At 50.4% G+C, this 27,700-nt stretch overlaps 1 protein-coding gene across 7 annotated transcripts; it reads right to left on the reverse strand.

Moving 5' to 3' along the window:
- Positions 1-1,179: 1,179 nt before the first annotated feature.
- UBN1 (ubinuclein 1) lies at positions 1,180-27,529 on the reverse strand. Of its 7 annotated transcripts, XM_061994007.1 has the most exons (18): positions 27,443-27,529; positions 26,496-26,908; positions 24,779-24,865; positions 23,212-23,307; positions 22,788-22,922; positions 22,385-22,488; positions 21,248-21,686; positions 18,754-18,824; positions 17,228-17,357; positions 17,003-17,121; positions 15,883-16,011; positions 14,840-14,983; positions 11,987-12,037; positions 10,775-10,817; positions 9,200-10,438; positions 7,259-7,511; positions 6,842-6,931; positions 1,180-3,613 (listed from the first exon to the last, which is right to left on the reverse strand). In XM_061994007.1, the coding sequence occupies exons 2-18, from the start codon at positions 26,733-26,735 to the stop codon at positions 3,561-3,563; spliced, it is 3,423 nt and encodes a 1,140-aa protein (XP_061849991.1). In that variant the 5' UTR covers positions 26,736-26,908; positions 27,443-27,529; the 3' UTR covers positions 1,180-3,560. The 7 variants fall into 7 exon arrangements, with proteins under 7 accessions (XP_061849991.1, XP_010199469.2, XP_061849995.1 ...); XM_010201167.2 differs by lacking the exon at positions 27,443-27,529 and having other exon boundaries at positions 26,496-27,359; XM_061994008.1 differs by lacking the exons at positions 1,180-3,613; positions 27,443-27,529 and adding an exon at positions 5,550-6,353 and having other exon boundaries at positions 26,496-27,359.
- Between the last annotated feature and the right edge of the window lie 171 nt (positions 27,530-27,700).

The following is a 27,700-nucleotide window of genomic DNA, read 5'->3' on the forward strand; positions in this document are numbered from 1 at the left end:
CTAAGCAATGGGATCATCCTCTGGGAAAACCAACTCTGTAAAAACAAAGGTGTGCTGCACCATCTCTGCTGAGTATCACCACATCAATACCCAAACACCCGTCATTCTGTTCACCAACGTGCCTACGCTGCTGGGGAAGAGTGAAGCAGATGTAATTTGATGGCATCAGCCCTAGATCCAGGAGGAGCATTCACAGACCAGAGAGGTCAGCCAGAAGTACATGAAGAGGTGGCAGCATTGCTGAACACGAGAGGGTAGTGTCAAGCATGCGACAGTAACCAAACGCAGAGTGCCTTCGAAACACAGCTCGCTTACCTCATGGTTAAAAAGCCATCTGTGCTGGTATTTTACTGGATGGGGTTACATGCAGCTACATGTTTCATTTACTCCTGTAAGGGAATGGGAAATAGAGGGGAATTCTATTTATAGTACAAGATTAAAGTGCAGTGGTTCCAATCAGAAGTTGGGTTTTCTTTCTACGTTAGGGCACTCTCCTCATCTTTGGCTTTACGAGATGATGCTGTTTCAAAGCTAAAAAATAGGACTGTTTCTTTTAGCTGTCAGTTCTTTTCCAAGAGGGAAATTGCTGGAGCAGCATTAGAGCTGAGACTAATTAGCAGCATTAGCTGGGAGTGAAGTGCACTGAGGAATGGGACTGCAGCTGCAGGAAGAGAGGGAATTGCACTGGGATGGTGCCAGGGGCTTCCACACCTACAGCACGGTCATTTCCTGATTCCCAAACTTCAGCTCATAGCCAAACCCCAGGAAACTCTGTAGTCACCAGAAGCAGCTGTAAGCATTCACTGCAGATCCCTCCTGGATCTGGGGATTAACTCCACTGCTTCACCTCTGTGAATGAAAGGATCAGGCAGGATTCACATCGTTGCTCCAAGGTCGGAATCTTTCCAGTAGATGTCAACTTCAGGCATCAGCAGGAGAGTGGAGAATGAGAACATGGAATTCTGACACCACAGTGGCTAGAAACAGAGCTGGAAATTCACTTCCCACAGCAGAGGCTTTAGTTAAAAGAGCAAAGAATTCATTACTTGCTCAAGAAACAGATGAGCACCCGAGCTAAAAGACAAATTCTCCAAGTAATGAAACTAAAACTTGAGGAGATGAAACCAAAAGGGGGGAAAAAGCAGCGTTTTGGAAACTTTGAAACAATTTATTTGTTTGTTCTGTACAAGATTAACAGTTTTCATACCATCCCCCCACCACCTTCAGCAAGACAGTCCCAACACACACAAACCCAAACAAAAAGAGTAGTAAACCTCAGCTCTTCCACCCAAAAGGAACTGCCCTACTGTGTGCCACGGGAGCCTCACCTCCCCACACCATCACCCAAGTGCTGCAAGTTGCCTCGTGAAGGCAGAGCTGCCAGAGCCCTGGCTCCCCAGCAGCTCTCGGGGGTTCTGCCTTGCTGCCACTCTGCTCCCTACCATTCACTCATTCATTATAATGGAAAGGAACAACAAAAAAAAAGAAACCAACCCCAAATATCCCACAGAATTTCCACCAAATAAACATTTCCCTGAGGCAAGAGGCTTCGCTTGAATTCCTAGAAGGAGGGCATTCTGCTCTGGCCACTCACATGGGTGCTTCCCAGCAGCAGCAGTTCAATGAAAGCAAAGAGAGGGAAGTAGAATCAGTACCTTGAGTCACTTGCTGAGGGTCCCTATCCTGCCAGGGGGCTCACCAACTCTTTCAGCAACCACAGGGAGCTGAAGGTGCAAACTACCTCTCAGGATGAGGGGAACCATGCGACGTCCACCGCTCCAGAGTCCGTCGGTAATTGCTGTGCTTGCTTTTAACACCACAGAGTTCTGTCTTTGGCTCTTTTGCTACAACCTAGGTTATCTTCTGTAAACAGATTTGAAATCTGAGCTGCTTGATTTTGGAAAACACAAACAATCTTGGGAAATGTTATCAGCTCAAATGGAAATGGTCCATCTGGCATCTTACCCTAAAAGAAACCCCAATGGGGAGAAACTAAAGCGGGTATTTGCTGGTATAACTCAGGGTTCAGCATCCTTCCCCAAAGCTCGTGAAGGAAGGCTGCAAGCTTTTGCTTGAAATCCCAGTCAAGGCTGTTGTGGATCAGAGCTCCTACTGCATGATTCAGAGGTGGCTGTGGGGGGGCCTGAGAAAAGGCAGACGAGGGAGGAGAAGCAGAAAGGTGAGTGGGAACCACAGCCTGCCCAGATGAAAGGGTGTGCTCAGCTCGAGTGTTTAGGTCTAAGGATCCCAAGATCACACAATACAAGACACACCCCAGTTCTAGACGATCCCCATTCCTGCAGCCAACGACAAGCACAGGATCCTAGTGCAGAAATCATCCAGGAGAGCAATATTACCACACTCCAGAACTCATTGGACTCGGTAGTGACCTCGGTTAACCCTGATCATTCCCTCTGCCCACCAAAGAGATCATAACTGACGACCCTAGGAAAGAATGGCTTTAGGGGGAGGGTCTGGAACCCACTTGCACAAACTCAGCTAAGATGTGGTGCTCTTGCTGGATTTGGTACTGCCTTTGCAGTCACCAAGACACCACTGAGTCCAGACAGTGCAGCTTTTTCTTTCTTTTTTCTCTCTCTTTTTGTGATGTGCAACCATAAAAAGCTCTATTAAATAAAACAGGATACATTTTAAATACAGGATGATTAAAAAAGGGTTGAGGAGCACATCAAATAGGGCTGAAATGTGTGTCATTAGTCCATTCTTGCTCCACCATAAAAGGCACTGGAATTATGTCTTCCTATACATGTGACATGCTGAGAAGTGTCCCATTCGATCCAATGCATTCGATGGTAATGAGGATAAAACTGAGTGGGGATAAAGCATCCCTTTGGAGGAAAAACAAAACAGAAAAAGGAGAAATCCAAAGCCCAAAAGAAGTAGAATTCTCAAAGTCAATGACTGCATCTAAAAGCATCTCTCTAAAGAGTCTTCCTTCTCCTCCAGAGGGAAACGTCGGGTGGTTCGTTGGATTCACCACACAGGAAATGTTCAGTTTTATAGTACAATTGAAAAGTCAGTCCAATGTCTTCAGAAAGCACTGGCAGTGCTAGAATTATCCAAGTAAATCCAAAGCAGAAGAAAGAAGCACCTTTCATACCCTCCCCTGGGACACCAAGGAGGTAACTGGACTTGGAGGTACTTGGCCGACACTGACACGCTGGTGGGTGGGAATCTGCTGCAAGAAAGCCAAACCACCCGAGTGCCCCCTGTGCCTTCTAGCTCCTGCCAGTGCCAGGGAATGCATGAAAGGCAGCAGCAATAAAACAGTGCTACAAAACACTTCTCTCATTAGGGGAATGGCTCAAGGTGGCCCATTGTGTGGGGCTTAGCTCTGAAAGCCTCTGAGCAGACGCACCGATGAGTTCCTCCTTGTGATTCAGTCTCTCCAGTTGTCGTGAGGGGAAAAAAAAAACCCAGAAACCAAAACCACACAACAAAACAACAACAAAAGAAAAGACACAGCTGGTATCCAAAGTTCATGACCTGTTCCTCTTGGTTTTATCCCTTGTGTGCTGGAGATCCCTTCCTTGCAGACGTCACAACTTGCGCTGCTGTGCATTGGACCCCTTGCCGTGGAGCTGAGAAGCATCTGAAAGGAAAGAAAACCAAGTGGGGAGGGGGGGGGGTTGGCATCAGCTCCTGGGAGCTGCCTGTAGCTGAGGCAGCCAGATCTCTCTGCACAGAAAGACCCACTTTTCCCACCCAGTGCAGCACGTGGGAGGCACTGAGGCTCTCCTGACAGATTCAGAGCTGGCCTGTGCCCTTCTCTAAAACCCACCCTGCCACTTGTCCTCGTCTAGGCAATGAGAAATGCATGGTGCTGGCTGCCTTGCATCTAAAGGTGGTTTATAATAACCCCATTAGTGTACCTTTGACATTATAATGGAGGGTTTAGGTGCCACTGATGGCAACTGGAACCCTAGGGATGTAACTAATGGAAAGAAACAGCCGTGGAGGGAAACGAGGAGATGCACTCAAGAAGGAACAGGGAAGTTTAAGGAAGAAGTTTTCCAGCAGCAATTAAAGCTACCATCAGCCCAGGATGAACTAGTGGGTGTACCAAAACGTGCAGTTAAGCAGCAGTGTCACTGAGCAGCCCAGCAAGCGCTTCTTCTCCAGGAGAAGGAGAGTTGTTTCCATGCAAGAGCTCAGTCCCAGCACGGTGCATTTCCAAAGCGAGCGGTCAGAACCATCCCCACAGCACCAGGCACTTCCAGCATCACTTCCAGCATGGACAACACACAGCCAAGCACCAGATGCTCCTTGCACAAACACCTTGTGATGAATGTTGGTGTAAAGCACCTTAAGACATCAACCATTTCCTTGCATTTGTAGCAACCTCCCAGCTCAGCAGACCCCTCAGCTTACAGAGCAATGGCAGCTACGGCCATCTGCTTATACAGTGAACCAGAGATCATGCCACAAACCAAATGAACACATCTTAACACTATGGTGGTCATTTAAGTATCTATTGTGTTCTACAAAAGACCACAATTGATGATCTTCCTAGAGATGAGAGCACTAAGCTCCATCTCCAATGTCTGGGTGAGAACACTGGGTGAGGAAACAAGTCCCTGCTGAAGCTGTCTCAACATTTGGCTTTTCCTCACTTACTCCTGGTCACCTTTTGTCCACTCACAGCTTCTGGCATTGCTCAGGAGCAGCAGCTCATCCAAAACCTCTTTTGTTACAAGCCCTATAAACAACAGTCAAGTGCCCACTCTTAAATTTCCTTCAATAAGAGAACAGGGAACTCCTCCTCAGGGCCACAGGATACGTTTCACATCCCATGTTCAAACCACAATCAATCATCTCATTCTCCAGTGAATTTAGAAACAGAAAGGAAGGGTCTGTCCCTCAAACCCCAGGGATTGCTTTTAGTACCTTCTTCTGCTCCACTGCATTAGAGAGAAGTAACAACCTGTCTCAGACAAACTTCAGCAAAAGAAGCAAAGACAACAACCTCTTTGAATGTTCCCCCGTGCACAGCACTCTCTTGTTCCCTCAGCAAACATGCCCTGAGCTCAGCAGCCAAGAGCATTTTCCCCCCTGACTGCTACAGGAAGCCACACAAGCTCCAGCAGGTTACCCACACATCTAATGGCCTCAGTGGCACAGGATTCATCCCCTTGACTGGGCTCCCACTGCTCAGTCAGACCATCACAACTGCAGCAGGTACCAAGACAATGGCACTGAACTGCACTGAAGTGCTACAGATCTGTTCAAGAGAGCAGAAAGAGCAATTACCAATGGGATAAGCAGCTCCCTGAAGCAGTTAAGCCTAATCTGCTGGCCCTCCCTGCATTTCGGTGTCCTGAATGTTGCATGGATCCCCCTTCCTTCTCTCCTTCCTCCACATGCTCACAGCCCACCAGGCAGGATGCCATTTAGGAGCAGAGAAGGTGCTCTGCAGAAAGCTCTTGGTTTATTCATTGCATCTGCCCTCATCAAACTGGGGCAGGAAGAGGCTGAACTGCTAAACCATCATGTTCTCAAGTAAAGCAGCCTCCATTTACACTACAAACTTGTCATGAAGGAGATGCAGGCAAATAGCACACAGACACAAGACACTCTGGCCTGACACAATTTATATAGGTCATTAGTGACAAAAAACTCCACAGAGACAGAACATTCATTCCTGGGCAGGCCTGGCAGACTGTGCATAAACATGCACAGCTTTAATCCTGTCAGGAGAATTCTTCCCCACAACACAGGGAGCAAAGCTGAGTACCTCCAGCAAACAACACTCACTTATAAGCACTGAGGGCTCATCATTCCAGAAGCACACAAGTTTGCCCTGGCTAACTAAACAGAAGGAGACAGAGAGCTCCACCTCATTTGGTCCCATGGGAGGCTTGGAGAAGAGGAGACTGAGGGGTGACCTCATTAATGGATACAAATATGTAAAGGGTGAGTGTCAGGAGGATGGAGCCAGGCTGTGCTCAGTGATGGCCAATGACAGGCAATGGGTATAAACTGGAACACAAGAAGTCCCAAACAAATACAAGGAAGAATTTCTTCACTGTGAGGGTGAGGGAGCACTGGCAGGGGCTGCCCAGATGGGCTGTGGAGTCTCCTTCTCTGCAGACATTCCAACCCAGCTGGATGAGTTCCTGTGTGCCCTGCTCTAGGTGGTGCTGCTCTGGCAGGGGGCTTGCACTGGGTGAGCTTTGCAGCTCCCTTCCAGCCCTTGAGATGCTGTGATGCTGTGAATTGTTCTTCTGGCTGTTCTCCCTTCCAGCCCTTCACATTCTGTGCTTCTGTGAGGCCATGAGCTTTGGTCACAACCACGTGGGTCAGACAACATGGACAATCGCTTTGCTTTCATCCTAAAAGGAAGATGACCGGGGGATTGGACCATCTTTCTGACAAGGAAAGGCTGTGGGACCTGGGGCTGTTCAGCCTGGAGAAGGCTGAGGGGGAACCTCAATAATACTTATCAGTACCTAAAAGGTGTATAGCAAAAGGATGGGGTAATACTTTTTTTCTGCAGTGTCTAGTGCCAGGACAAGGGGTGATGGACATCAGCTGGGACACAAACAGTTCCCCTGGCACAGGAGAAGAAACTGGTGTGGTGCTGAGGTGAGCGAGCCCTGGCCCAGGCTGCCCAGGGAGGGTGTGGAGGCTCCTGCTCAGGAGGTTTCCAACCCCACCTGGACTCGTTGCTGTGCCCCTGAGCCAGGGGAAGCTGCTGGAGCAGGGGCTGGGGCAGCTCTGTAGGGCCCTTCCAACCCCCACCACGCTGGGATTCTGTGAGCAGCTGCTTAGAGGATGGCTGAGGACACAGAAGACACAACAGGAGGGTCTGACAAGTTACCTGGCAAACTTTGCGGTAAATGAGTGGACAGGGCAGAATGTGGGAGTGGCGCTGCATGATGGGGGCTGGAGTGCAAGCCAGCTAGAAGACCTAGAGAGAAAAACAAAGAAAGGAGAAAGGAAGGGGGCAAAAAAAAAAAAAGGAACAAATACATATCAAAGACAGAAACAAATAGAGGAGCTGCAGCAGTTAACCTGTAGCTCAGCTTCCAGCTCTGGGGATTCCTGAGCTAGCTATAGGGACATGCCCAGGGTTCTCCAAATGCAACTGCTGGAGATATAAGTGCATGAACTACAGCATGAAGCAACAGCAAGAGATGGGTTGGTCAGCAATGGGTTAACACAGCAGAGCACTGGCATTCTGGCTATTTGACAGCACAGGCACCAGTAACACACACACGACCAGGAGGATACTCACTGTGGCCAAGGCCGTGGTGGAAAGTTCCTGGAGCAGGTCCTGTAACTATTGCATCCTTTGATACTCCTGCTTTTGGGGAGGAGTCTGAACTGAAGGAGATGACATGAAGAGGGAAGGAATGGATAGGAGAGATAATGCCTAATGGGGTGGTGCTCAGGGCAGCTGGCAGCTTTGGATTGCTGGACTTGTAGGATGGAGCCAGTACACTTAAGGAGGAAGAACTCGTCAGCAGCACAGCTCCACTGGTTCCCTTCTGAAAAGCAACAGAAAAGCTCAGTCAGGAAGGGGAAAACCAAGGTGTAGCATCATTCACCTGCAAAACAAGAATTCCTCCTTGCAAGAAACACCTTCCTAGCCAAGGCCCAAGAGCTGCCAACTCGAGGCCATGTGAAGGTGGCCAGGACACTGGCAGCCCCACAGCCTGACGCTATGCTGTTCCACACGTGAGCATACTGGACATGACTCCATTATTCCCTTGCTCTGAACTGTGCCTCCCTGAGGCAGAGGAAAAGCTGACACACTGCCTGTGAGCAGCAGAGAGGATGCTTCCTACCCACTTTTGGCAACATATCACTGCTGACAATCCAAGGCACCAAGGGTGTATCCCTTGGGATCTCTCCCATGGAGAGACACGGCACTGAGGAATGCCTTTCAGCTCTCTGTCTCAGTAACAGACAAGGCCCATAGGCTGAGCAGTACAGAGCTTTCAGACCTATTTAAATACACTCATTGAATTGCCCAGCTCTTCCTACGTGCCATAAAAGAAGGCAGGCATGAGGAGCCAATAAGATAATGCAACTGTGTTAGGAATGATTACTTTTTGCCTAGAGATGAAAATGAAGGCCCTCCAAGCATTAAATACAGTGGCTGAATAACACAAGTCTGTAGAGGTGACCCAGGAGTTCTCCAGACTGTCACTGAGCACCACTCCAAACACCATGTCAGTAGCTTCTGGGAGTAACTGGGGAGCAACACAAAGTGGACAAAGGTAATGACCAAAGCCAGCTGAGCAGGCATTTTGAGCTGATAGCCCAGTATCACAGGTCAGTGGTGGAAACAAGTGGCCATGTCACTAAGGTTACTTGTGATGGAAGGCTAAGTTTGCAGACCTAATTAACAACAAATTGATTGTTGCCATCTTAGCTGAGGCAGTAACTTTCAGCTCTGGTGATAACCTGCATTAATGCACTTCCTCCTGAGCCAAATGAGAGCCCTTCCTGCTTCTAACTCACCAAGGCAGGGCAGGAACATCACACAGCCTATGCAAAACGTGCACAGGGAAGGTACCACACTGTTTTGCTTAGCTGGTACTTGAAGCTGAAGATGAAAGCTGAATTCTGGAGTGCAAGCCCACAGCAAAGGTCAGGACTTCCCAGCCTAAACAGCCAACATCCAGACAGTCAATAAAGAACTTCCTGCTGAGGAAAGGCTGCAGGCCCTGGGGCTGTTCAGCCTGGAGAAGAGAAGCCTGAGCTCAGGGGCACCTCAGCAACACTCACAAGTACCTAAAGGGTGGGTGTCAGCAGGATGGGGGGACACTTTGTTCTGTGGTGCCCAGGGCCAGGACAAGGGGTGATGGACATCAGCTGGGACACAAACAGTTCCCCTGGCACAGGAGGAGAAAATGGTTTGGTGCTGAGGTGAGGGAGCCCTGGCCCAGGCTGCCCAGGGAGGGTGTGGAGGCTCCTTCTCAGGAGGTTTCCAACCCCAGCTGGACACGTTCCTGTGCCCCCTGAGCCAGGGGAAGCTGCTTGAGCAGGGGCTGAGGCTGGAGCAGCTCTGCAGGGCCCTTCCAGCCCCCACCATGCTGGGACTGTGTGAATTTCAGGAAATTCTTTTGAAGCCATCACTGTTCAGTGGCTCTGAACAAGGTGGGATGTGGCCTGACACGATCCCACACGTCCTCCCAGCCCCAGGCCGGGCCAGCACCCTGCTGCTTACCGGCACAGAGGTAGAAGATGCAGTGCTGCTAACAACAGCTGGCTTTAGGGAGGAGGTCAGCAATTTGGCCACTCCTTGAGTGCCCCCACTAGAATCACCATTCGAACCTCCAGGAGGTGCCACCAGAGTCAGCTTCTGTGAAACTGGTGTCTTCTTCACTGAGGAGCTGGCGGAGGGGCGGCTGGATGCCTGAGCCGAGGAAGGGGTCTGCCCACCGGGCACCAAGCTCCCAGAGGAGCCACCCTGGTTTGCAGAAGCTCCAGATGAGGAGCTGCTGGAAGAAGCTCCATGCTTGGAGAGGGAACCAGAAACAAAGGGTGGTTTGTAAGACTGTCCAGAAGAGCTTGAGGCGCTCGAGTGCTTTCCTGTGTAGCTGAGAGATGATGAGGATGAGCTCGGGCTCTTGTGAGAGCTGCTGGAGTTTTGGGTGCTGCCTGGTGACACAGAGGAATGGAAGCTCTGAGCTTTGGTTGATGACTTGACCTGCTGGAGGAGGGAGCGCTGGGGCAGTGGGGAGGAGGAGGAGGAGGACGACTTGGGATTCTGTAGCTTGACAAATGAAGCTGGGGCAGTGAAAGTTTTCTGTATCTGGCTGCCTGAGTGAAAGACCTTCACCTGAGAACCTGGCACCGAGGTGGAGGTCTGAGGCCCATGGCTTGGCCGGACCAGGCCGTGGTGTTTCTGTTTAGCCTGGTGTGCATCAGGAAGGATTTTGCTGGGGGAGGCCTGGCAGGAGAGCTCTTTGTAATTAGAGTTCTCTGTCTTTTTGTCTTGAGAAGACTGACCCAATGCCAAGGCCTGCTCAGCCAGGAAATTTAGAGGGGACTGAAGGGAACCAGAGGATGATGTAGGGGAAGGGTTGGACTTTGGAAACGTCCTCTTCTCCTCTGAGGATGCAAGAGCTGGGATCTTCTCTGGTGGAGCTTTTGAAGCCCCAGGAAGAGTAAAGTCAGGGCTCCCTCCTGCTCTGCTGTTCAGCACAGCCAGTTCCTTAGAGACTGCTTCGAGGGAGGAAGTGGGATTATGAATTAAGTCCTCATCCAAGGAGTCATCCATGAAGGTAGCAGGAGTACCAGTGGTGCTGGCTGCTTGGGCTGTCCCAAGGGACAGGAGTTCTCTGGTTTGGGCACTGATGCCCAGAGCTCCTCCCTGGGGCTCTGAAGACAGAGCTAAGGTGCTGCTTGAGTGCACTGAAGGAACAGACACCGACATCTTTTTATCAGGCTTGCAGGAAGATTCCTGGAACAAAACCACAAGAGAAGGCAGAGTCAGAACAGAGGCTGGGTTTAGTGCTGAAAAGGAAAGGGAAGGTTCCCAATTTGGGGATAAAAGGCAGAATAAGCACATTCTGTGCCTGCCAGACCCCTGCCTCCCTCCCAGCTGCTGCTGCCATCAATTTGAGATGCTGTTCTGATTGCTTTTTTTCAAGCAAGCCTAATACTGACTAAAGCTACTTCACAGTGTAACTTCCTCGTGCCTATATATAGATACAAGGCTCAAACAGAGGATTTAGGATGGCAGGCACTTGACTCTTGGTGTATGTCAACAACAAGAAGCAGAAAACAAAGAACTCACCTTCACTTTGACCTTAGCAGGAGCTATAACTTTCTTCTTCGCCCTGTTTTGAGGGAGACAAAAGAAACATGGCTCACTGAATGTCCACAGGGAAGCATCCAACTAGGGAGCACACTTGGGCCCTGTTAATGATGATCCACTGAGTCTTTTGCAAAGAACCAAGGGAACAGAGGCAGCATCTCAGGTTGCTAGGATTCAAAACCACATGACATTCAGTTGCTGCCCTAGGAAGCCCAAACTCCCACACAGGGGAGTGAATCAGTCTTGAAATGGTAGCAGAGCAGTGAAAGCATTCAACAGACACATCCTGCACTGGCTGCAGGGCCAGGAGCTGGAACCCAATGCTGACCTAACTAGAGCAAACAGGAGTTCACTGCTGACCTAACTACAGCAATAACCAGAAACTGATCCAGAGACTGTTCTGGAGAAAAGTTCCCCATTTCTTTTAGGTTCCCAGAAGAAATCAAGGATGCAAAAGCATCTGCCAAACTCATGGAAACCAGATCACTTGGTCTGGTCAGATGCCATCTCTGGTATAAGACATCCCTGAACTGCTGGAAAGGTATGGCTGAGGGAAGGATGACTCTACACTCTTATTTCATACTTTCTCACACTTCCCCTCATTCATCCAGTGCCAAGAACCGTCTGTCAACCAGACATCAGCCTAAGTCCATGTCATCAGCTATTACAGACTGCCAGCAAGATCCAAGAGACCCTTTGGCATTAAAGCACCTGCCCAGATGGATTCCAAGGGCTCTCTTGGTTTGCCACCCACAAGCCTGTTGCATCCATCTTCACACATTGTACCCCTCCTTCGACCAGGCAACAAGAAAGAGGGAATCCAGAATGCAGCAAGGACCGACTGAACAGGTAGCAATAATCACAGTGCTGGCATCACACTCTGCTTTACCTAAACCTGCCTCCCAGGGACTAGCACAGAAACCTGCCTCCAGTCTGCTGAAGAAGGCCAGGAGGCAACCTGGCTTCAAAGCTCTTCTCTCTGAGCTTATGGTAAGGCTGAAGCACGGAAGGTTATTGTCGGGAGACGTCACACGCAAACAGCTGCTCTCCCTAGACCTTCCCCAACTGAAGCAGCGCCAAACTATCTTGAGGGAGGCCAAGCAAGCTCAGGTGCTCCTGCATGATCCACCCAGGCCCCAGGGAATGGAGTTCACCAGTTATCACTCTAAAGGAATGCTGCACGATACTCACAGGACTGATGTGAGGTGTCCGTGTACACGCCTGCTCTCCTTAAACAGTGTCCTAAGAAGGGAAGAGAGCAATGAGAAGTGATATCCAGCAAGACCCAGTAGAGCAGCTGGGATCACTGGAGACAGAGCTGCACAGTACAGCAGGGGACTTAGTGACATTAAAACCACAGAGAGCAAACAAAATGTTCATCCCTTTTCTAGGGAAAGTCCTCCTGAAGTCCCCCACAGGATTCCCTCTCTGGGGAGCTTTGCTTGGAGGCGCTGGAGAGGCCATTAAGGCAGCTGTTGGCCAAGAGCTAAGCAAAAACCCCTGCCAGCTTAAAAAGCTGCCAGCCAACTGGAGAGGCAGTACAATCATTCAAACTGGGCACTTCTGCTGCTGCAGATCATCCAAGAGCTCTTCACCAGCTTCAAGGGAGGAAGGTAACCTTCCGCTGTCGCGTGTCCCTGTCGCCTTCACGTCCCCAACAAACACCTGAAGAGGCTTCTTGAATCAGCACAACTATTTCTGTAACCACTGATTAACCACAACCAATAAACAGAGCTTCATCCAAACCCCTTTACTACTGAGGCCAGGTAAACCAGTCACACAAAGTCTATTTCACCTAAAGCAGCTGCCACTCAGCTGCCCCCTGAGACATCAGGGTGAGAAGCTAACAAATGCACCCTCAGTGCTGGCACACAGAAAACACTTCCCATCTGCTGTTAACAGCTTGACAAAGACTTTTGTCATCCTCCTTCTTTTAAAATGCAAGTTTTTTTTAACCTTTCCATTCCACTAATTGCCTTGGAGTGCTGAGAAAACAGAATCATGGCAGGGCCACTCTGAACTCATCCACAAAGTTGTTCCTCTGTCTATCTTCAAGTTCCTCTCAAAGATGAGCTTCTGTGATCATGAAGACAGTGACCCAAACTGCCTTGTCCATACAATTGTTTATAGTTCTAGTGTTGCCAATCCCTCCCCTTCCATGTGGTTGTCAGTCTACCCTCTGTCTTTAAACTGACAGGTCACAGAATATCTCAAGATCAAGTCCAACTCCACCAAGTCCCAGCAGGAGAAACCATTGTCCTTGAAACACTGGAAAGCAACCAGGAGAAAAGCTTTTACTCAGTCCTGAATAAATTCAGTCCCTCATTTCCTTTTATTCAAGGAAAAGAGGTTTTAAAACTTGGGAAGCTACAACCCTCAAACTGGTAGTATCTTCATTAACCAAGTAGGAACCTGCACCCACCTCCTGATCTCATTCAGCTCCCATACACTACACCACCACACTACAACCATGCACACTACTGTACTTCATGGGCACATGCAGCTGCAGTAAATGCCCAGGGACTTTTCCCAATGGATCTGTAACATGCTGCTCATACTTTGTGCTCTTAAGAACTGGCATCTCCTTTCTTCCTTTATCCCCCAGGAAACCCCAAAAGCAGATTAATCGGAGAGAAGATGACAGCCCATCTCTTTAAATGCAAAGAGACAGAGATTCCAGTGAGAAGACTGGGCAGCTGTGCTTGCTTTAAAACCATTGGCAAAATGAAGTGGGCTAGAAGCTAATGACAGTCCCATTGTATGGCTCTCTCTGCAAGCTCAATGGCATGGATGATGCAGGGTGTGAAAGAGCAGGAAACAGCAGTGAAGACACCAGAGAGGGTAAAGAAAACCACACCAGATTCCTGCTTCCTCTGCTGACTCTCTGAAGTGTCCAGTGCAAGTCCATAAGCCCCTAAACCTTTCTGCTTTGCTTTCCTCTAGGGATGACTTCCCAAAGTGTCTGAAACATGTATCCTTCATGAGACAGATTACAAAGTGATCCTTTGTAATACAGACTGGAGAAACCACAGGCCACTCAGCCTAACCTCAGTCTCAGTTCTGCCTTGTAACTTGCCAGTGGCATCCATCAGAGGTCAAAACAGACTTCTCAGCGTTGCCATTTACAACCTGTCTGACAGCACAGGCTGCACTCTCAGGAAGTCTGAGTGTGACATGAAAACAGAGGGAGGGGGAGAATGGGACAGCAGAACTGCCACTTGCAGGGACCTCGATGGGCTGGAGAAAGGGGCCAACACAAACCTCATGCAATTCCAAGACAAAAGCCAAGTCTTGCAGCTGAGATGAAATAAACCCATGCAGCAGCACATGGGGGCCAACTGGGTGCCAAGTGGCTACATGGCAGCTTTGCAGGAAAGGACCTGGGGGGCTTGGTGGACAAACTGAAGGTGAGCAAGGGTGTACTGCTGAGAGCTAACTATATACTGGCAGGTATTAGTAAGACCACAGCCAGCAGTTCAAGTGCTTACTCCCTTCTGCTTAGCAGGTGTGAGGTCACATCTGGATACAGCATCCAGTTTCAGGGTCCCCACAATAGAGATGTTGACAGACTGAAGACAGTCCAGAGGCACTATGATGGCTGAGGAACAGGGACAGAAAAGGAGAGATTGAGGGAAGGGGGTTTGCTTAGCCTGGAAAATGAGAATACCAAGGAGGGACCTAAAGGCAGTCTTACACTACTTAAAGAGCGTGGGGTGCAGGGAGCCACAAAGAAGATGGAGACAGACCCTTCTCAAAGGTGCACAGTAAAAAGCAAGAAGAGGGAATATTCAGCTCAGCACAGCAAAAGGCATTCTGACTGGGAACAAGGAGAAAAGATTTCATGAAGAGTGATAAAGAACTGGAAGAGGGGCTGAGAGATGCTGTGGTAATCTCCATCTTTGGAGGTTTCCAAAACTCCTTAGAACAAAGCCCTGAGCACTCTGATCTAAGCCTGGAGCTAGTCATTCTTGGAGCAGGGGTAGGACTAATGACCTTCCTCAGGACAAGGAATCCCTGGAGTTGTACAACTTGATTCTTGCTCACCTGGCCTGCATCCAGCCTTTTGGCCAAAGGGGCTTCACCTCTCCATCTAGGAAGTTCTTCACATAATCCTCTAGAGACTGAGCCTTATTCTTGTCAAGGTCATAACCATCCAACTTAATCTTCACCAAGTGGCAAAGCAGCTCCCTGAAGAACAGGAAGATTGCAAATATGGTTATGCAGATTAACTCTCCCCAGTTGGAGGTCATGCTGTTTGTCCAGGGCTGGATAAACACACCAAGACACACCTGGCTCTGCCTAATAAACCTGACCCTATGCTGCCTCCACAAGAAAGAGGACAGGAAAGGCACGTTCCTCACTGTGTGTGCACGCACGTGGATGTGCTGGGGGAGAAAAGGCATCTTAGTCCTTCCCATTTGAATCTCCTGAGACAGCAGAGGTAGCAAACCTGTGCCAGAACTACAGGCATCTATTCATAACCACAGAACTGATCCTCTCTGCAGACCTTTGTGCTCAGAGGCAATGAGAAGGCTGGAAATGAAGCTTGCTTGGTTCTAAATGAATCGGCCACCTACAGAGCAGCACCCCAATTTGCTACAGAAAAAGATGAAGAAGACACCATGACTGATTCTCATGTTATCCTTTGTCACTCTCCCCCTCACCCAGCACTCTGTTCTTTGTCAGACCCCTGGCTGCCAGGGGCAGCAATGCCCATTGGCATTAACTGCTTTTACAACCAGAACCTGGTCTGGTTAAGAGTCCAGTCTGTAGGATTTCAGCAATGCAGCTGAGTTCCCTTTTTTTCCCCCCAAAGATCTTTCCCTCTCCTGTGGTGTGTGCACAGAGACTTCTTGGCAATTCTCTGAGTTGGCCTGTGCTTGAAATCAGCTTGATTTTACAATGTATAGAAGTGCAAGAGCTAACAAATGTGATAGTGGCTTCCACAAACAGAACAGTCTGCCACACACCTCCAGCTGACTGTTACTACAGATGATCAGGGCTGCTCTGCAAACAGGATACAAATACCAAAATGCTTCACTTCCAACTGCACAGAGTAAGTCACTTAAGATCCAAATCATGCAAACCTGATTTCATCATTCCACTGAAACTTCTTCCGTGGCCCCATGACTCGTTTCCCTCCCTTTTCTTCATCCTCATCCTCGTCAGAACAAACTCGATCTCGCTGCTCTTTGTCCTTTTCCTCTTCCAGCATCCTAAACGGAGACAGAGGTAACATGGAAGTCATTGTCCTTGGAGAGTCAAGGAAAGGATTAAGCATTTCTGGACAACACTGTTCAGAGGTCTCAATACTCAGTGATAACACAGGCATGGGAAGAAGCTTCAGTCTCCTGCTTTGGGTGCAAGCTCAGCTCAGTGCTGAAGATTGAGACATGTCCCAGTATTGTGTAACAGAGACTAACCCAGCCTTACTGTTTTCAGCCAGCCATGTTCCTAAAGACACACCTGCACAATAATGAAACACTTCAGCCAAGTTCTGGTCCCATCAACGTTGCTGTAGTTGGCACAGCCAGAAACACAACCTGAGGCATTCAGGCTGGGAAAGACCTTGAAGATCATCAAGCCCAACTGTTACCTCAGCACTGCCACGGCCAATGGCACAGAGGAAATACACAGTTTAATGAAGCCAGTTACTGCCTGCCAGCAATTTTTTGACTGTAGAATTAAAATCATAGAATCCCAGCATGGTGGGGGCTGGAAGGGCCCTGCAGAGCTGCTCCAGCCCCAGCCCCTGCTCCAGCAGCTTCCCCTGGCTCAGGGGCACAGGAACGTGTCCAGCTGGGGCTGGAAACCTCCCGAGAAGGAGCCTCCACACCCTCCCTGGGCAGCCTGGGCCAGGGCTCCCTCACCTCAGCACCACACCAGTTTCTCCTCCTGTGCCAGGGGAACTGTTTGTGTCCCAGCTGATGTCCATCGCCCCTTGTCCTGGCACTAGGCCCTACAGAACAAAGTGTCCCCCCATCCTGCTGACATCTACCCTTTAGGTACTTGTCAGTGTTGGTGAGGTGCCCCCTCAGCTGTCTCTTTTCTAGACTGAACAGCTGCAGGTCCTGCAGCCTTTCCTCATCAGGAAGATATTCTAGTCCTCTGATCAATAGGTGGTAAACTCCATGAGAGCAGCCTACAGGTCACAGGGAGCCTGCTGGGAATAGCTACAGATGCATATGGAGCAAATAAGAAGCTTACTTGGCAAACTTGGCCTGAGTATGGGCTTGGCATTCCTCCTGGTACTTGGCCATCTGCTCTGGCATGGCCCTTCCAATGGCTTCCTTCAGCTTCTGTAGAGGTTCTTTCAATCGCCCGCCCTAGAACAAGCCCAGAAGGGATGAGGTTCATGTGGCATGTCCCAGCCAAGACACTCAAGTGTGGTGGGCCAAGTCCTGGCCAGTCTGCACTGCCACAGGCACTCACCTGCTCATAGAGATAAAGCTTACGGGCACGCTTGACCAGAGTGTCCTTACTGCAGGGGAAGAAAGCAGCCAGGTGGGCGTACACCCCTGAGCGGATCTGGCTGTTCAGCTCCCGCGTCTGCAGCTCGATGCTGAAGAACAAGACAAACACAGTGATGAAAAGCAGCCTGATAGGGACTCTTGGAGCAACAGAAATGCAACTCTGATGCACCCCAGGGAGGTGGGGGCAGGGAGAGAGGGATAAAGTACAAGCCCAACTATGTGATCACAGCATCACAGTATGTTAAGGGTTGGAAGGGAGCTGGAAAGCTCACCCAGTGCAACCCCCCTGCCAGAGCAGCAGCACCTAGAGCAGGGCACACAGGAACTCATCCAGCTGGGTTGGAATGTCTCCAGAGAAGGAGCCTCCACAGCCCATCTGGGCAGCCCCTGCCAGTGCTCCCTCACCTCAACAGGGAACAAGTTTGTCCTTGTGTTTCTCTGGAACCTCTTCTGTTCCAGCTTGTCCCCGTTGTCCCTTGTCCTATAGACTCAAGAGACTGAAGCCCTTTACCCCAAGCTATGCCTGAGGTGTCAGGCAATGCAACAAGAGGTACACTCTGCTTATGTCAGACACCACAGCAGTCTAACTCAGGATAATATGGAACCAAACTTCATCCCTTGGCTCGAACTCAACTTCCCAGTGAGTAGACTAGAGAGGTCAGTGTGTGCCAAAGCCACCCACACAGTTATGTACCATTTGAGAGAGTTGCTTTTCAAGCCACCTCTCAGTGTCAGTAGTCTGTAAAAACCCCCACCTGATTCTACAGCAGCATCCAAACCCATCTAAACCTCTCCTGAATGTGGTTAAAGTCATCAATTTGACAACAGATTAGAAGTGTTTGTGCAGTGAGAAGTGGAATGCTGAAAGGTGGTAATCACCACTTGAAACAAGAGGGGAAAACAGACTCCTAAACTTCCCTTCAGCAATTCCCTTCAAGTACCTTAATGAAATTAAAGCCTCTGTGTAAGTATTATTACCCTGCAATGATCACAAAGCTGTCTGTATTCATCAGCCTTCTCCAGGCACTTGAAGAAGAATGAAGCCACTATCAGCAGCTGTGTGAAGCAGCTCTGGCATTCTGTAACTGGGAGACTCCAAAGTACAGAGCAGTAATGGAGTTCCCCCAGTTTGCACAGCAGCCTTATCCCAGTTATTAAATGTTCCATATAGCAAAGAACATGCTTGACATCTCTGACAGAGAGAAATGTACTGTTCTTCTCTCAAGTTACATCACAAGTGACCAAGCTGAAGCACACAGATATCACATCTTGAGAACAGGAGGCCTGTTCTCCCCCATCATTCTCCTACCTCCCTTATACACCATATTTCACTGAAACCCACTTCCAGGAGACATTCCTGCTATCCTAGGCATGTTCTGCATGTATGAGGACATCCCCACAACTCCTGCTGAACCTGCTCCTGAATTTACCCAGACTGCTCTGCCTAACACTCAGCTCCCATTCTTCTCTCCTGGTGGCACTTACTCTAGTATGATGTTGTTGATGTCCTGAGTGAAGAATCTCTGTTTGCCTTCTCCCTCTGCAGCTCTGGCAGCCTGGAAAACAGCAAATAACACAAGTCATCATCAGTTCACAGATACAGACAGGCACAAGTGATCAAGAGATGCTGTGAAACAAGGCTCAGTTTAATTCCACCAAACTCAGCACCAGCTGCCTGCTGTAGATGGGCTAAAAGCTGCCACAGTCCTCAGGCAGAACAGAGATTGTGCTCTCTACTCTTCCAACTCCTCAGTTTAAGTTCAACCCTGCCATCTGAAGTGGTTAAGACCATGTGGCCCACAGACCTTCCCCTTCTGGATCTTCCTGTCCAGACACAAGAGCTGAGTGTGGTGAAGTTACTACCCTGGAGTGAAGGTTCCTCCATTTAACAGAGCAAAGGAGGTGGCCTGGTGGCAACTGGCTCCTTCAGCCTACTTCCCACAGTTCTAAGGCATGGTTTTAACTTCATGTTAGAGCTGTTAGATTGAGTAATATGAGCACAGAGCTTGCCTCTGGAACAGGGAAGATTGTGCTAGTCCTGTTTATAGAAGGTCAGGGATGTGTAACACCAGGCTTTCTAGACCCATCTGGACACTAAGCCAAGAAACCAACAAAAAGAGCAGCAGCCACAGGGGATATGTTATTTGCAATCAACACCATGGAAACTAAAAAATCCTGAAATGCTGTTCAGGAAGCTTCTTTAGCTATGACTGCAGCACACACAGCAGTGCCCAAAAGATTCACACCCATGAAAAATATGTCCAGCGGGAAAATGATTCCAAGAGATGAAAGAGAGAGCAGAAAACTGCCCAGAGTTCTCAGTCTCTCCTAAGTGGGGATGTAAACAAGCCTGGGATTCACCACAAGGCATCACATCAAGTTTGTGATTCCTTGCATGGGATTAACACTCCAAGGTTGAGGCTGGTTAGGGATTCATTATGCCCAGGAGGTTGTAGATTCCCCAGTGTCAGCTGTTGGTGACCTGCTGCTGACAGAATCAAAGGAGAGAAGGCTCAGTGCTAAGAGAGGGTTAAAGTCAAATCAAGTCAAAGAGGAAATTAGTGGAGGTTCTGTTGAACTCAGGAGATACTCCCACCTGCTGGGATGGAAGAGAGCTGGCTCTGGGACAGAGGTATGGCACCTCTTCATTCCCAAAAATGTATGGCCATGGCCCAAAGCCCTAACTGGCCAACGGGCTGCAGTTAGTTAAATCTTGTATTTCTCCTCCTCCTTGGTTTCTTTTCTTACCAAACACAGCCCACAAGACACACAGCAGCAGGAAAATCTAAGCAGGAAGATCTGTAGGTAGTCTGCTGTTACACTACCTTACAGCAGCATAGCAATTAACTTGCTATCTCATGTTCTCCTTTACCTCAGGTACAGCTCAGAAACAGCTGTGTCAGTGCTTTCTGTTAACAGCCTGAATAGCAAACAAACATCCATGAAGAGCCCATGCTTTTTATCAGCTGTGGGGATACTTTCTTCAATCCCTCCTTCTCTTCCATCTGCTCACCACCACCAGACATGCTTCAACTTTCTCAGAAGAACAGAGTTATCTTTAACAGAAGCTTATCTTTAGTAACAGGAATTATTAAGTAAGAGAGGCTTAAGTAGAGCCCTTCTGGGGCTCTACACTGATGTGTGGCTGTGATGCAGCTCCAATGGGGGAGATGCCAAATTGTACCCATGCCTCTGTGAAGGAATCTGCCTGCCTATGACCTGGGAAATGGCTGTAACAAGTCCTCGAGCCCCATCTGCAGGGCTTTTCATGCCTTGTCATGCTGTGCAGCAGGTCGTGCTTTCCAGCTGCATTCACTTATTTTATACACAGAACATTGACACTGTCTTGACCACTACCACACATAAAACTGCTATGGCAGAATTTGTCCTTGATTATTTCACATTTTAAGGCCATTCATGTTAAATTGTGTGTGAGGAGGAAAGGCTGCAGGGCCTGGGGCTGTTCAGCCTGGAGAAGAGAAGCCTGAGCTCAGGGGCACCTCAGCAGCACTGACAAGTGCCTAAAGGGTGGGTGTCAGCAGGATGGGGGGACACTTTGTTCTGTGGTGCCCAGGGACAGGACAAGGGGTGATGGACATCAGCTGGGACACAAACAGTTCCCCTGGCCCAGGAGGAGAAGCTGGTTTGGTGCTGAGGTGAGGGAGCCCTGGCCCAGGCTGTCCAGGGAGGGTGTGGAGGCTCCTTCTCAGGAGGTTTCCAACCCTACCTGTGCCCCCTGAGCCAGAGGAAGCTGCTTGAGCAGGGGCTGGGGCAGCTCTGCAGGGCCCTGCCAGCCCCCACCATGCTGGGATTGTGTGAGAGTAAATGGGGTGACACAAAGCTGTGACTCCATGTGGTATTGCAAAACTCCCCCACTGGAAAGTGCTCTGGCTCTCTGGATGAAGCTACACAAAACCTGCAGCGCAGTGCCCCCTCCAGCAACCACACAAGCCCAGTGCCCTGTACCAAAGTGCCATACCTGAGCCAGTTCCTTGATGCGTTTCTCCAAAGGGGCTGGCAGACCTTCTGGCAGGGCTGGTGGCTGCTTGAAATCCTGCTCCAAGCCCACCCCAATAGGATCACTCCCATCCTCCACATCAGGAAAGGGGCTCCCTTCTGGGGATTCACTGAGGAGCCGCTCCAGGTCCAGGTCAGTTAGGGAGTCCATAGCTGTTGCTGCCTGAAGTAGGTCGTTGTCACTGGCGTGGCCGAAGAGCGAGAGTAAAGGGTCGGGCATCGCCTCCGCCTCCCTGGGGGCTGCTGCTTCTGCTGGTGAAGAAGTCACCACTTTCTGCTCTTCATCTTTCTTCTTCTGAGCATCCTTCTCCTTCTGGAACTTCTTTAGCATCTCCTTGACACTAAGAGCACCAGAGTATTTCTTCTTCTTCTTCTCTTTACTTGCATTTAAGGCTGTAAAGCTGTAAACAAAGTAGGGGGGAGGAAAGGGAAGTGAATGCAAGATGAAGGGAAGAGAGGAGGACACCTTCATCCCAGTTCACCTTAGCCATAGGCATCAACCTTCTGAAAAATCTCAGACCTAGTTACACCTGGAAAACTATTCTACAGCCTGTTAAGGTCCTGCTGCTTTTTCAGCTTGGAGAAGAGGAGAAGGCTGTCCTTCCCCAGAGCAGAGAGGTGATGGAGCTTAAACCCTCTCCACTGACTTATGCTCTTATTTAGCTATGTGCATTATTCCATCAAGGAAGGCTGGGAAATACACAAAGACCTAGTGCAGAGGAACTGAAGCAAGAGAGAGCATGTCAGCAGCTTTTCTGCCTGTTCAAGTCAGGAGACAAAATCCCTTTTCCTTCTCTTCAGGCTCTCCAATACCTGTTCCCATAGTCAGTGCTGCAACAGAGCTCCAAGGAACACCAACGCTGCAGCTTGTTGTGCTCCTCTTGGCTCAGACACTCATGCTGGGCAGATGTGCTCCTTCCCTACACACCAGCTGCCTTCTGTCTCTCCCTTGGGAAGCAATGGGCATTTACCTGCTGTGTCTCTGCTGCTCAAGCTCAAGCCACCCCCCACTGCAACAGGTACTACTGCAGCATAACAAATGCCACCTGTAACCCTGAGGCAAGGTGCAGAGCAACAAGAATTCCCTCTCCCTCCTTACCCAGCTTTGGGGAACTTGGACTTTTTGGATTTCTTTTCCTTGTCATAGGAATCATCTTTCTTCTTCTTCTTCAGCTTTTCACCTCCATCTTTCAATTTCCGCTTCTGGAGAGGATCAAAACCAAGTCACAATCAAAAAACACCTTCTAAAAATGCTACCTGCACCCCAGAGCCACTTTGGCTCCTCTCCCAAGAATGTGAGAGCTGCTCTTTCCCCACTGGCTGTGTTAACCCAAACCCCAGCCATCTGCCACCACAGTGCTTGCACACAGTCTAACTGGAGCCTTCTCCAACAGACACTGCTGCCAAAGAGCACCACTGGTTTCCCAGAAGAGTCACACAAGCATACAGCTAACCCACCATGTTCTAATAGAGGAAATAATCAAGAAAGTTAGCTTGCTGACCTTAGGACACTTCTTCTTTTTCTCTTTAATGTAGTCATCCTCGGATTCAGATGCCTGCCGAAACTGCAGCGTTCCCGAGTTGATGTAAAACCCTCCATACTTTGTGGTAAGAGAAGCTGGAACCAGCTCGTCGTACTGGCAAGAGCAGAGAACAATCTGTTGGCACCTTGAGCTTTGCTACTTTATTCCACAGCTGAGCTGCCTGGAGAACAGAGGGGACAGAGGACTTGTGCTCCCCCAGAAACAGACAGGGCTGTGGACACTCTGGCAGCCAGCATTCTCCTGCTTTTTGGTTGTCCCAGCACCTCTTCTCCCCAGCCCCAGCACAGTCCTGGCTTGCATCCTGGCAAGGTTTGCCCCAGGTGCCAGCCCAGCCCCCCAGCAGCTGCCTTTAACCCCCACCCCAACCTGCCCCAGCACTCACTGCTTCAGAGTTATCGATGAAGGAGTCAGACTCGTCATATCCGTACCCCATGTCAATCAAGTCCTGGATACGGTCTTTTCGACGCCTCTTCCCACCCTAAGCAAGAAAAGATTGACAGCAAGTTAACCACGAGCCAGCAACGTGCCCTCATGGGGAAGAAGCCAATGGCATCTGGGGTGTGTGAAGAAGAGTGTGGGCAGCAGGGGGAGGGAGGTTCTGCTGCCCCTCTGCTCTGCCCTGCTGAGGCCTCAGCTGGAGTCCTGTCGACAGCTCTGGGCTCCCCAGCTGCAGAGAGACAGGGAACTGCTGCAGAGAGGCCAGTGCAGGGACACCAAGGTGATGAGGGGATGGAACATGTGTGTGAGGAGGAAAGGCTGCAGGGCCTGGGACTGCTCAGCCTGGAGAAGAGAAGCCTGAGCTCAGGGGCACCTCAGCAGCACTGACAAGTGCCTAAAGGGTGGGTGTCAGCAGCATGGGGGGACACTTTGTTCTGTGGTGCCCAGGACCAGGACAAGGGGTGATGGACCCTGGGACAGCTGGGACACAAACAGTTCCCCTGGCACAGGAGGAGAAACTGGTTTGGTGCTGAGGTGAGGGAGCCCTGGCCCAGGCTGCCCAGGGAGGGTGTGGAGGCTCCTTCTCAGGAGGTTTCCAACCCCAGCTGGACACGTTCCTGTGCCCCCTGAGCAAGGGGAAGCTGCTTGAGCAGTTCTGCAGGGCCCTTCCCATCCCCAGCACTATGGGATTCTGTGACAGGGTGTTCATCTTTTTTTTCCAGTTACCACAAGGACAGCCCTGGAACAAGATGCTGATATTGGCTCTACTACAGAAAAGTCTGGCAGTAGTAGAATCCAACCAGTGTTAATTCCCATCAGACTGTCACCTCAGGATATGGTAAATGCAGTCTCCTGCCTTGTCAGAGGGAACCAAACACAGTGCAGCCACGTGAAACTGAATGCTGACCTACCAGAGAGGCCAGCTTTGGGACACTAGACTTGACATTGAATTGGGTCTGCAACCCTCCATCATTTTTTCAGCACAAGCTGAGTACTACACGCATCAAACACAGATGTGATGCATTAGGGTGATCCACAGGTCAAATCTGAACCACAAGACAACACAGCAACTCACCCTCCCAAAGTCCCAGTTGCAAAACATAACATAGTTTTAGTGCTCTCTGCAGAAGTGAGAGGAAGAACAGGAAGCAAATGGGTGAGACAGGCCACTGACTGGACATAGAGACTTACAGATTACATTGTCCCACAGCTGCAGGGCCTAGAAATTAAGCTTGGCTTAAGGAAATTACATGTTATGAATGACAGCAATTATTTGCCACCAGAAGGGAGAGCATCATTCACTTTAATCACTGTCATCTGCTTGAAGAACGTATCTGAACTATGTTCATGGACCACAGCCCTGAGATGGGAAAGGAGCAGAGAAAACAGCACCTTGCAGCCAAGAGGAAGAGCTGCAGCAGAAAAGACAATGACCATTAAACAGTGCTGGCTGAGAGCTGACAGCATTACTCATTCTGAGGGGTAACATAACACAAAGAAGACAAACATACGTATTTTTCTTCAAACTTCCTAGCAAGAGCCTCCACTTTGTGCCTTTCCTTTTCATCATCGTTAAAGGGATCAGCAGGGTCCTTCTTCTGTAGAAATAAGACAGACAAAAACATCAGAACCAATCCTGCCACCAGAACCCCACACCTTAAACCCCCCACAACTACAGCACCCAGGTAGAAGCTCAGGTAAACCACCCTTCAGCACAGTATTTAGCACAGGTCTGTTTAATGGCTTCATTAATGACATGGATAGGGGGAATGGAGCACAGCCTCGGTGTGCAGATGACACCAAGCTGAGTGGTGCTGCTGACATGCCTGAGGGACAGGATGCCCATTCAGGAGGATCCAGATAAGCTCAAAAAGTGAGCCCATGTGAACCTCATAAAGTTCACCAAGTCCCAACTGCAAGGTCCTGCAACATGGCTCAGGGCAATCCCCAGTATGGACAGAGTGGATTGAGAGCAGCCCTGTGGAGAGCAGCTTGGAGGTACTGGGGGGTGAAAAGCTAGATGTGACCTGGCAATGTGTGCTTGCAGCCCATAAAACCAGCTATCCCCTGTGCTGCATCACCAGCAGTGGGGCCAGCAGGTTGAGGGAGGGGATTCTCCCCTTCTACTCTGCTCTCTGAGGTTCCTCCTACAGTGCTGCACATCTCCTACAAAACAGGCTGAGAGAGTTGGGGGTGTTCAGCCTGGAGAAGGTTCTGGGAAGATCTTAGAGCAGCCTCCCAGTACTTAAAAGGGGCTTATAAGAAAGTGGGGACAGACTTTTTAGCAGGGCCTGTAGTGATAGCACAAAGAGTAAGGGGTTTAAAACTACACGAGAGGAGATTCAGGTTAAACCTAAGGAAGAAATGTTTTACACTGAGAGTGGTTGCCCAGTGAGGCTGGGGATGCCCATCCCTGGAAAGGTTCAAGGTGAGGTTGGATAGGGCTCTGAGTAACCTGATCTGGTTGAAGATGTCCCTGCTCACTGCTGGGGGGGCTGGACTTCCAACTCAATGTAGTGTGTGATATTGAGTGGCTCTAAAGGCTCTCTCAGCTAGTTCTGTACTCATCTCTGCTTCTCACAACTCTCAAAACAAAACCAAAAAGGCAGCATGAAACATCTTCTAAAGAGCAACAGGAAAACTGAGTAGAATCCAATCAACTGTCAGTTCATAGAAAACAAACACCTAATACAAAGTTCAGATGCTCAAGCAGTTTGCAGGTCATTGTGTCCTCAGAAATGGCTTTCAACAGGCAAGAAGAGTCATCAGGTAACAGCCAAAAGCACCAAAGCCACCCCACAGGTGGAGATGCCAAACACCAAGGTGGAAATATTCACTTGTAGCAGTGCGGGGTTCCAAAAAAAAGATGCAGCAGCAGATTGTAGAAGCATCTGTCCTTCTGCTGCTCTTTGGAACACAGCCCTCCATAGCTGCCAGCAAGCCAGGTACCAACAGAGCCTTGGGATCAAGCAATTCCAAATGAAACAAGCATTGTGTCCCACATCCACACAGCACCCTTCTGGTGTGAAATCCCAGACAAGGCACAGGAGTGAGGCAGCGTGGCCTGACAAGGAGCCCTGCCTGGATGCCACTTCTCCTGCCCGTGGGATGCTTGACCACCCTCCTCCCATCCTTTACACACAACCAACTCACAACACAGCATTGAGACAGACCCTTTGGAACCTTCAGACACGACACAGGTTCCTCACAGGCCACGAGGACACTCACCTTGTCTCCTGATGAACCACCTTTGACTTTCCCTCGACAGCTCTTCAGAAGATCCGGGTAGAAAAATTCTGGACAGCGTTTGTGATCTGGCTCAAAGAGAGTAAGTGTGATTCTTACAGCTGTGGCAGCTGGTTCAGAGTCCTGGGGTTGTTCTCCATCATCTTTCCGAGACCTTTTCAAGAAACTGCTGCTCAGAGGACCGTGGAGAGTGGTGAACGAAACCCTGTGGGGCTCCGTCATGGCTATGGCCAAGTCTCACCAGGCCTCATGGCATCGTTCCAGCTGCATCATGAAAGGGTCGGCCCCAGCTGCTTGCAGGGACTTCACCAGCTGCTGAAGGATAACTGAGGATGTTGGCAGCCCAGCAAGTCCTTTGAATTTGGAATTGTGTCGAGGAATGACAAAGGCCCGTGCTGCGAGCATTAAAGAGAAAGACACAAGTGAATCCTCGAGGCAGAATTGCCTCCCACGCTGGCATCACGTCTCTACCCCCTCAGGCATCTCCCCCGCGGCATCACTTCTCTCCCCTATCCAGTCTCTCTTCACACCACACATTCCGTGTCTGAAGGCCGAAGGAAACCCATGTCTCTGGAGGAAACCAAACGGCTCCCGAGTCGTGCTGGGACAGCCCCGAGTAGAACCGGCCCAGAGCTCTCCCGCTGCACCCCTGGAGGCCCGGACGCCCCTGGCCCTGGGACAGCGACCGGCACCCGCGGCGCGGGGGGGAGCTGAGGAGAGCCCGGGGACCGGCTGTGCCGCCGGACAGAGCCCCAGCCGCACGGCGGGGCAGCGGGCCCTGCTGCTGAAGAGAGACCGAGGCCGGCCGCGCCGACGGGGAGCGGGCCGCGGGGCTGCGGGGAAGCGGGGCGCTGCGGGCGGGGCGGGGGGCCGCGGGGCTGGGGGGAGGGCGGCAGCGGAGGGGCCGGGCCGGGCCGGGCCGCACTCACCGGCGCTGCGGGACGCGGCCGCCGCCGCCTCAGTCCCGGGGCCGACTCCGAGCCGCGCGCCGACGTCACGTGCGGGCGGGGCCGCCGCCCTCGCGCCCAAGCCGCGCGCGCCGCAGCCAATCAGCGGCGCCGCCGCGGTCACGCCTCGCAGGAACACAGCGCCCGCCGCCGCCGCGGGACACGTGACGAGGGCCGACCAATCCCCGCCGCCGGCCGCCGCTCCGTCCCGGCCGCCCGCGCGGCGGCGGGAGGCGCGGG

This window comes from Colius striatus, chromosome 3, assembly GCF_028858725.1.
Source record: "Colius striatus isolate bColStr4 chromosome 3, bColStr4.1.hap1, whole genome shotgun sequence".
Lineage (NCBI taxonomy): Eukaryota > Metazoa > Chordata > Aves > Coliiformes > Coliidae > Colius > Colius striatus.

What these genes read in the sequence shown, in the direction of transcription:
- UBN1 (XM_061994007.1), bottom strand. Translation starts at nt 26,735, where the DNA reads ATGACGGAGCCCCACAGGGTTTCGTTCACCACTCTCCACGGTCCTCTG. An exon ending in GTGGTTCATCAGGAGACAAG is followed by an intron (nt 24,866 to 26,495) that starts GTGAGTGTCCTC and finishes TTATTTCTACAG; the next exon opens with AAGAAGGACCCTGCTGATCC. An exon ending in AAAGGCTGGATGCAGGCCAG is followed by an intron (nt 12,038 to 14,839) that starts GTGAGCAAGAAT and finishes TTCCCTTCTTAG; the next exon opens with GACACTGTTTAAGGAGAGCA.